Below are 9,199 nucleotides of genomic sequence, written 5' to 3'. Positions count from 1 at the left end.
ATAGTTATTTTACCCCAAAACGTGTCTGGTCTAGTTATTGGTTTAGACCGTGTGATCACTTCCGGTTCAAAGTTTGAGGAGGTCATGGTGTCCTTCCACACGTGTGTTTCCAGGCAAAACTAGTACTCGCATTACAGTAGCTGGTAACTGGAACTTGGGGCTTATCAAACCATTGTGTTTTGTTTATTTATTTACTAGTCAAATTGACCAACCTATAATCATGCTAAAGATGCTTTCCCGAGCGGTGACTACCGCAGTCCGAATTTCTACATCCACAATGTCCTCGACTGGTGCTCTCCATCCTCTTGCCAGATCGGCGTTATGCTCTCCAAACTCGGGAACAATCCGGCCGTTCACCCGGTCTCTCTGGATGATGAGCAATAATGGTGCAGCATCGGGGTACCGACCAAAACTCTTCGGTTCAAAAGGACCGAGTCCGGTATCCTGTGAATGTGTGTCGCTACATACGGAAGGTAATGATCGCTAGTTACTGTAGTGTGAGTACTAGCTAGCTATGTTAACGTCAGCTAGCTAAATGACCCCCCTCCACTTGCTTGGTCTTGTTGAACTAGCTAGCTAGTTAATTGTGTGTAAAACAACGGGGGAATAGCTGCGACCAGCTTGGACAACTTTTGTAACATATGTTCTCATATAACTATCTGACTGGAGGGGCAAGATATGTCACCAATGCGTGTCCCCCAATGTATGAAACCATCATGTCTATAGTATCTACCGTAGTCCAAAGTTAACTCGTGGGTTTATCAAGCAAGACAGCGTGTTTTAGAGCAGTGCCGAATGCGAAGCTGATGATGAAACCAACTATTGAGTGTGATGTTAACTCGCTTGACATCCTTGATTGCATCTCCGTCTGGACCTGTGTCGAGCAATGCGCATGTGACCTTGGAAATGGAACCATGGGTGGGGACAGTCTATGGGACTAACGTGTAGTTTAATAATGACTTCTGTTTTTTGTTGTTTTGTTTAATATTATCTTATTAACCGCTTTGTTTCAGGAGACAAAGCCTTTGGAGATTTCCTGTCTGATGAAACGAAAGAAGAGAAGAAAATTCAGAAAAGCAAGACTCTTCCCAAGATGTCTGGAGGGTGGGAGCTAGAGCAGAACGGCACAGAAGCCAAACTCATCAGGAAGCTCTCTGGAGAAAAGTAATGAGCATGGCGAGAAAATAACGTTATGTTAATATTACAATACATAGGCACACCTCTCCCATCCTGAGTAAATGGCCAATTTTTTTTTTACCTTCATTTAACTAGGCAAGTCGGTTAAGAACAGATTCTTATTTACAGTGGCGGCCTAGGAACGGTGGGTTAACTGCCTTGTTCAGGGGCAGAATGACATATTTTTACCTTGATCTTGCAACCTTTCGGTTACTGGTCCAACGCTCTAACCACTAGGCTACCTGCCGCCCCTACACTCTAACCACTAGGCTACCTGCCGCCCCTACACTCTAACCACTAGGCTACCTGCCGCCCCTACACTCTAACCACTAGGCTACCTGCCGCCCCTACACTCTAACCACTAGGCTACCTGCCGCCCCTACACTCTAACCACTAGGCTACCTGCCGCCCCTACACTCTAACCACTAGGCTACCTACCTCCTCTACACTCTAACCACTAGTCTCCCTGCCCCCCTACACTCTAACTACTAGGCTACCTACCGCCCCTACACTCTAACCACTAGGCTACCTGCCGCCTCTACACTCTAACCACTAGGCTACCTGCCGCCCCTACACTCTAACCACTAGGCTACCTGCCCCCCCTACACTCTAATCACTAGACTACCTACCGCCCCTACACTCTAACCACTAGGCTACCTGCCGCCTCTACACTCTAACCACTAGGCTACCTACCGCCCCTACACTCTAACCACTAGGCTACCTACCGCCCCTACACTCTAACCACTAGGCTACCTGCCGCCCCTACACTCTAACCACTAGGCTACCTGCCGCCTCTACACTCTAACCACTAGGCTACCTACCGCCCCTACACTCTAACCACTAGGCTACCTGCCGCCCCTACACTCTAACCACTAGGCTACCTGCCGCCCCTACACTCTAACCACTAGGCTACCTGCCGCCCCTACACTCTAACCACTAGGCTACCTGCCGCCCCTACACTCTAACCACTAGGCTACCTGCCGCCCCTACACTCTAACCACTAGGCTACCTGCCGCCCCTACACTCTAACCACTAGGCTACCTGCCGCCCCGGCAGTCACCGCAGACATTTTATTTTGACTATGAATACAGTTGGATGTCCTATCAATAAATGCACACCTGCACAAAATGAACCCTGTCACGATTCACATCATTTGAAATGTATTCTTCATGGGAATCATTGTCCCTTTCCCTTCCTTGCAGAGTGACGGTCACATTCAACATCAACAACAGTGTTCCCCCTAACTTTGAAGAGGAGGCTGAACAAGTGCAAGGACAGAAGTCGGCAGAAAGTGAGGTAAAGCCTAGAGCTGGACTGATCAACCAAAACTTAGACAGACATTGGCTTCCTCTTACTGAAGCATTCTGATTATGTAAGTCATTTTCTTTAATGATGCAACACAACATTCCTGTAGATTGTTCTAAATGTAAAATCATTATTTGGTCAACAGTAATAGCCTGACTATGCATTATGTTGATTTTGGCTATGAAAGTCTCTTTTTCACTTTTGGTTGTTATGTGAGCGAGCCACACCCACTCCCTCTGCCCACTCCCTCTGCCCACTCCCTCTGCCCACTGTGACACGGAGGAGGGAGAGATGCATTTTGACAAGCACAAGCATATGACCGTTGCGCAGAATGCTCTTGTGGGGGAAAGACAGTTTTCAAAGCAACTACTGTTGGACTATTCTAATCAAGTGAGGGAGACTTTGTTTCCTCGAACAATCATCTTTATTCATTATCGATTCATTATTGCAATAATGAGGCTGGTCGACCCAACACCCTCGAGTGTTGGGCTAAGAGTCTAACCTTTACAGACAATGCTCTTTCTTAAATAGCTGATACCAAGAATAGATTGGGGGGCACCAGAAGAAGCCACTTTGGGTTCATCCTGTGGTCATCTGCCTCTGGTGTTCTTTCCCAGGTGTAATGGAATGTTTGTTCTATTCCTTCAGGATACTATCTCTCTTGAGTCACACACACACACTTACACACACACACAATGCCGGGCCAATCAGACCCGGAGACATAGATCTCACACTAATCATAGAATGGAATGTGGTTGTTTGGTTTTCACCACCAAGCCATCTCTTAAACAGTTGTCAGCCCAAGCTTCAAAGACTCCTCTCAGTTCAATCAGAATGAAGAGAGAGGTGGAAGAACCCTACTCTATTGGAAGGGAATGAAGAGAGGTGGAAGAACCCTACTCTATTGGAAGGGAATGAAGAGAGAGGTGGAAGAACCCTACTCTATTGGAAGGGAATGAAGAGAGGTGGAAGAACCCTACTCTATTGGAAGGGAATGAAGAGAGAGGTGGAAGAACCCTACTCTATTGGAAGGGAATGAAGAGAGAGGTGGAAGAACCCTACTGCATAAGACAACCATTTGGTGGATAAACATCGTCTTGGAACTGATACCATAAGAGTCATAGCTTTGTGTGAGTTTATCATGTATTTCTCACCTCTTAATATTGAGTTTGTGGCGCCACTTTGCTACCTGAGTTGGCCGACTGTAGATCTGTAATAATTAGGAGTATAAGTTTCATCGTGGCGCTGAACATGGCGATACGTTGGCGCATGAGAACTATTACGAGATGGCAAATATTAGTCAATTATTGCATTCTGTCATTCATGGCCTACCTGAGACATGGTAGTTGGGAGGGCATACTGACTGTCGCCAATTTAATAAAGATGCAATGTGCAGAAATCGCTCCCGCCATTTCCTGGTTGCTAAAATTCAAATAGTTAGTCTAATTTCAGTATGTGACAAAACAAACAATTCAAAGTGTAGAGAATCATTGTACCATCTACGCCGCTGTGAAATGTGTTTTCAATCACCCAAAATATTGTATTTTCAGCTCTTTGACGTTGGATGTACGAAACGGAAAGTAAAAGACTAAGAACTAAACATAAGAACGGGAAGCATAGAAATAGTGCACATAGAACAGATCTACCGCTTCTTAGACTTGTATTCAATGAGAATGACAGATGACATCTGTCGTTCTGCCCCTGAACAAGGCAGTTAACCCAGTGTTCCTAGGCCGTCATTGAAAATAAGAATTTGTTCTTAACTGACTTGACTAGTTAAATAAAGGCAAAAAGACGGTAGACAATTAAGGTTAAAACTATGAAAACTTAGGACACTAAAGAGGCCTTTCTACTGACTCTGGAAAAATGCCCGGGGTCCCTGTTCATCTGCGTGCCTTGGACATGCTGCAAGGAGGCATGAGGACTGCAGATGTGGCCAGGGCAATAAATTGCGATGTCCGTACTGTGAGACGCCTAAGACAGCGCTACAGGGAGACAGGACAGACAGCTGATCGTCCTCGCAGTGGCACACCACCTGTAACAACACCTGCACAGGATCGGTACATCCAAACATCACACCTGCAGGACAGGTACAGGATGGCAACAACAACTGTCCGAGTTACACCAGGAACGCACAATCCCTCCATCAGTGCTCAGACTGTCCGCAATAGGTTGAGAGAGGATGGACTGGGGGCTTGTAGGCCTGTTGTAAGGCAGGTCCTCACCAGACATCACCCGCAACAACGTCGACTATGGGGACAAACCCACCGTCGCTGGACCAGACAGGACTGGCAAAAAGTGCTCTTCACTGACGAGGCGCGGTTTTCTCTCACCAGGGGTGATGGTCGGATTTGCGTTGATGGAATAAGCGTTACACCGAGGCCTGTACTCTGGAGCGGGATTGATTTGGAGGTGAAGGGTTCGTCATGGTCTGGGGCGGTGTGTCACAGCATCATTGGACTGAGCTTGTTATCATTGCAGGCAATCTCAACGCTGTGCGTTTCAGGGAAGACCCTCTCATGTGGTTCCCTTCCTGCAGGCTCATCCTGACATGACCCTCCAGCATGACAATGCCACCAGCCATACTGCTCGTTCTTTGCGTGATTTCCTGCAAGACAGGAATGTCAGTGTTCTGCCATGGCCAGTGAAGAGCCCAGATCTCAATCCCATTGAGCACGTCTGGGACCTGTTGGATCGGAGTGTGAGGGGCTAGGGCCATTCCCCCCCCCAGAAATGTCCGGGAACTTGCAGGTCAAATCAAAATCAAATGTATTTGTCACATACACATGGTTAGCAGATGTTAATGCGAGTGTAGCGAAATGCTTGTGCTTCTAGTTCCGACCGTGCAGTAATAACCAACAAGTAATCTAACAATTCCAAAACTACTACCTTATACACACAAGTGTAAAGGGATAAAGTATATGTACGTAAAGATATATGAATGAGTGATGGTACAGAACAGCATAGGCAAGATGCAGTAGATGGTATCGAGTACAGTATATACATATGAGATGAGTAATGTAGGGTATGTAAACATTGTCAAGTAGCATTGTTTAAAGTGGCTAGTGATATTTTACATCAATTCCCATCAATTCCCATTATTAAAGTGGCTGGAGTTGAGTCGGTGTGTTGGCAGCAGCCACTCAATATTAGTGTGCTCCCTCTGCTGTTTCCTGAAGTCCACAATCATCTCCTTTGTTTTGTTGACGTTGAGTGTGAGGTTATTTTCCTGACACCACACTCCGAGGGCCCTCACCTCCTCCCTGTAGGCCGTCTCGTCGTTGTTGGTAATCAAGCCTACCACTGTAGTGTCGTCTGCAAACTTGATGATTGAGTTGGAGGCGTGCACGGCCACGCAGTCATGGGTGAACAGAGAGTACAGGAGAGGGCTCAGAACTCACCCTTGTGGGGCCCCAGTGTTGAGGATCAGCGGAGTGGAGATGTTGTTACCTACTCTCACCACCTGGGGGCGGCCCATCAGGAAGTCCAGTACCCAGTTGCACAGGGCGGGGTCGAGACCCAGGGTCTCGAGCTTGATGACGAGTTTGGAGGGTACTATGGTGTTAAATGCTGAGCTGTAGTCGATGAACAGCATTCTCACTTAGGTATTCCTCTTGTCCAGATGGGTTAGGGCAGTGTGGTTGAGATTGCCTCGTGTGTGGACCTATTTGGGCGGTAAGCAAATTGGAGTGGGTCTAGGGTGTCAGGTAGGGTGGAGGTGATATGGTCTTTGACTAGTCTCTCAAAGCACTTCCTGATGACGGAAGTGAGCGCTACGGGGCAGTAGTCGTTTAGCTCAGTTACCTTAGCTTTCTTATGAACAGGGACAATGGTGGCCCTCTTGAAGCATGTGGGAACAGCAGACTGGGATAAGGATTGATTGAATATGACCGTAAACACACCAGCCAGCTGGTCTGCGCATGCTCTGAGGGCGCGGCTGGGGATGCCGTCTGGGCCTGCAGCCTTGCGAGGGTTAACACGTTTAAATGTTTTCCTCACGTCGGCTGCAGTGAAGGAGAGTCAGCAGGTTTTGGTTGCGGGCCGTGGCATTGTATTGTCCTCAAAGCGGGCAAAAAAGTTATTTAGTCTGCCTGGGAGCAAGACATCCTGGTCCGTGACGGGGCTGGTTTTCTTTTTGTAATCCGTGATTGACTGTAGACCCTGCCACATACCTCTTGTGTCTGAGCCGTTGAATTGAGATTCTACTTTGTCTCTATACTGACGCTTAGCTTGTTTGATTGCCTTGCGGAGGGAATAGCTACACTGTTTGTATTCGGTCATGTTTCCGGTCACCTTGCAGTGGTTCGCGCTTTCAGTTTCACGCGAATGCTGCGTTCAATTCACGGTTTCTGGTTTGGGAATGTTTTAATCGTTGCTATGGGAACGACATCATCAATGCACTTTCTAATGAACTCGCTCACCAAATCAGCATATTCGTCAATGTTGTTGTTGGATGCAATGCGGAACATATCCCAGTCCGCGTGATCGAAGCAGTCTTGAAGCGTGGAATCAGATTGGTCGGACCAGCGTTGAACAGACCTGAGCGCGGGAGCTTCTTGTTTTAGTTTCTGTCTGTAGGCAGGGAGCAACAAAATGGAGTCATTGGTCAGCTTTTCCGAAAGGAGGGCGGGGGAGGGCCTTATATGCGTCGCGGAAGTTAGAATAGCAATGATCCAAGGTTTTACCAGCCCTGGTTGCGCAATCGATATGCTGATACAATTTAGGGAGTCTTGTTTTCAGATTAGCCTTGGTGGAAGATTGGGGTAACAGCTCACATCAAGAACTGGCAAATCTGGTGCAGTCCATGAGGAGGAGTTGCACTGCAGTACTTAATGCAGCTGGTGGCCACACCAGATACTGACAGTTACTTTTGATTTTGACCCCCCCCCCCCCCCCCCCCTTGTTCAGGGACACATTATTCAATTTCTGTTGGTCACATGTCTGTGGAACTTGTTCAGTTTGTTGTTGAATCTTATGTTCATACACATGTTAAGTTTGCTGAAAATATACAAAGTTGACAGTGAGGACGTTTTCTTTTTTGCTATTTTTAGTTGTGTGAGTGTATATATAGTTATCGGGCAACATAGTTACATTTATTGCTGTATGAATTGGTCCATACCAGCCAGCTGTTACAACGCTAAGGCTTTGAACCTTGTGTGTCTCCTAACAGCCAGATATTGTGTCCACACCGAACTTTGTTGTCGAGGTGACGAAACCAGCAGCAAAACATTCCTTGGTGTTTGACTGCCATTATCCTGAAGATGAGGTAAGATATCCTACAAGTGAATCATCATGGGCTATATTGGTCCAGAAACATTTTAATTGAAGACATCTTTATCAACATTGGGAAGAACACTTTGATTTGTTAATAAGCAATACATCTAACAATGTTGGGTTAAATTGATTTCTCAGGTAAGCCATGGTGAAGGGGAAGAGGAGAGCGACATCTTTTCCATACGGGAGGTCAGTTTCCAGCCCGAGGGAGATGGAGAGTGGAAGGAGACGTCCTACACACTCAACACAGAGTCTCTGGATTGGGTAAGAGCTGATGCTCATGGTCTTTCTCTCAGCATGTCTAAATATCATTATTCTAGCCTGTTCCCTGATCTGTTTGTGGTGTTCCCAGGAGGGCAGAAAGACTGGTACCCAGGCTATTTTTCATCTACGATGACTTTACCGCCTACAATAAGGACATTTTCAGGAAGGCTGCTCTATTTGAAGTTGGCCCGGCTTATAGGTGTTCCTTCAAACTGGCCTGTGTCTCTCTCTAGGCTCTGTATGACCACCTGATGGACTTCCTGGCTGACCGGGGGGTTGACAACACGTTTGCTGATGAACTGATCGAGCTGAGCACTGCCATGGAGCATCAGGAATACGTCAAGTTCCTGGAGGACCTTAGTGGCTTTATCAAATGCAATTAATGTGTATGTAGATGGAACAAAATTAACTGAAATTTAAACATGTGGCTTAGACACCATCCCCCTCCAAATATTTTCCATTGGTTTCCAATCTAATTTTGTGGAGTGGGGGAGGGTATAGGTACAAGAATTGTTGCATTTGATGTTTCTGCAGCTTTTCATTTCATATTGAATCACTTTGCTGCATCTTACTGTAACTGATGTTAATATAAAAGGCCGCTAGTATCAATCTTGCTCCATGATGTTGACGACACTAACCTGTGGTAAGACATTAATGACACGAGTGGTTTAAGCATGATTTTATTGCCGACATAGCAATTAGTTGTGTACAGCTCATGACACGAGGAAAGCAGTACAGAAGAGAAATTAAGCCATTGATCATATCAAAAAGACTTGTTTAAACTTGTTTCAGGCATTGAGCTGGTTGTAGCAGTCTATGTACCTTTTCAGGTAGGAAGGCCTCCATCTGAGACACTGGTAACAGGAACGAACATCAGCTGTTAAAATCAGAGCTATGGCATCTCATTAGCCAGCCCCAGTGTACTGCCATAACTACTTTTGGCACACGATTGTGCCCTTGTATAGCAAGTCTTTAAGACATACTCTGAATACCAGTCAAAACGGCCCAATCTTACTGTACCAATATAGTCTTTATTTCAGAACAAAAATCCTCCCACGGACACAGGATGGTTAAAAATCAGCTTTTCCCCCGGTAGGACGGGTGATTCACAGAACTATGGACAGGTAATCACAAGCCTGAAACCAGAAACAAGAACCAGTCAGTGATCATTCAACAATAT

General features: G+C 46.3%; 2 protein-coding genes across 3 annotated transcripts in view; one reads left to right on the top strand and one right to left on the bottom strand.

Annotated features, from left to right (window-relative positions):
* Positions 1 to 93: 93 nt before the first annotated feature.
* Positions 94 to 8,624, top strand: LOC139419407 (complement component 1 Q subcomponent-binding protein, mitochondrial-like). Its single transcript, XM_071169354.1, has 6 exons — positions 94 to 473; positions 1,014 to 1,164; positions 2,379 to 2,472; positions 7,652 to 7,747; positions 7,894 to 8,019; positions 8,253 to 8,624. The coding sequence occupies exons 1-6, from the start codon at positions 221 to 223 to the stop codon at positions 8,400 to 8,402; spliced, it is 870 nt and encodes a 289-aa protein (XP_071025455.1). The 5' UTR covers positions 94 to 220; the 3' UTR covers positions 8,403 to 8,624.
* Positions 8,625 to 8,897: 273 nt separating this feature from the next.
* The window catches only part of LOC139419406 (RPA-interacting protein A-like), a 2,317-nt gene continuing 2,015 nt past the window's right edge, over positions 8,898 to 9,199 (bottom strand). For both annotated transcript variants that reach the window (XM_071169352.1, XM_071169353.1), the window contains exon 7: positions 8,898 to 9,155. In XM_071169352.1, the coding sequence (XP_071025453.1) occupies positions 9,126 to 9,155 (30 nt within the window). In that variant the 3' untranslated portion in view covers positions 8,898 to 9,125. The remainder of the gene's footprint in view (positions 9,156 to 9,199) is intronic.

Source organism: Oncorhynchus clarkii, chromosome 10 (assembly GCF_045791955.1).
Source record: "Oncorhynchus clarkii lewisi isolate Uvic-CL-2024 chromosome 10, UVic_Ocla_1.0, whole genome shotgun sequence".
Lineage (NCBI taxonomy): Eukaryota > Metazoa > Chordata > Actinopteri > Salmoniformes > Salmonidae > Oncorhynchus > Oncorhynchus clarkii.
This window is presented reverse-complemented; position numbering and strand designations above follow the sequence as displayed.

Coding starts and splice junctions, on each gene's coding strand:
- LOC139419407 (XM_071169354.1), top strand. CDS start 221: ATGCTAAAGATGCTTTCCCGAGCGGTGACTACCGCAGTCCGAATTTCT. Junction 474..1,013: donor TGTGTCGCTACATACGGAAG/GTAATGATCGCT, acceptor GCTTTGTTTCAG/GAGACAAAGCCTTTGGAGAT. Junction 7,748..7,893: donor GCCATTATCCTGAAGATGAG/GTAAGATATCCT, acceptor TTGATTTCTCAG/GTAAGCCATGGTGAAGGGGA.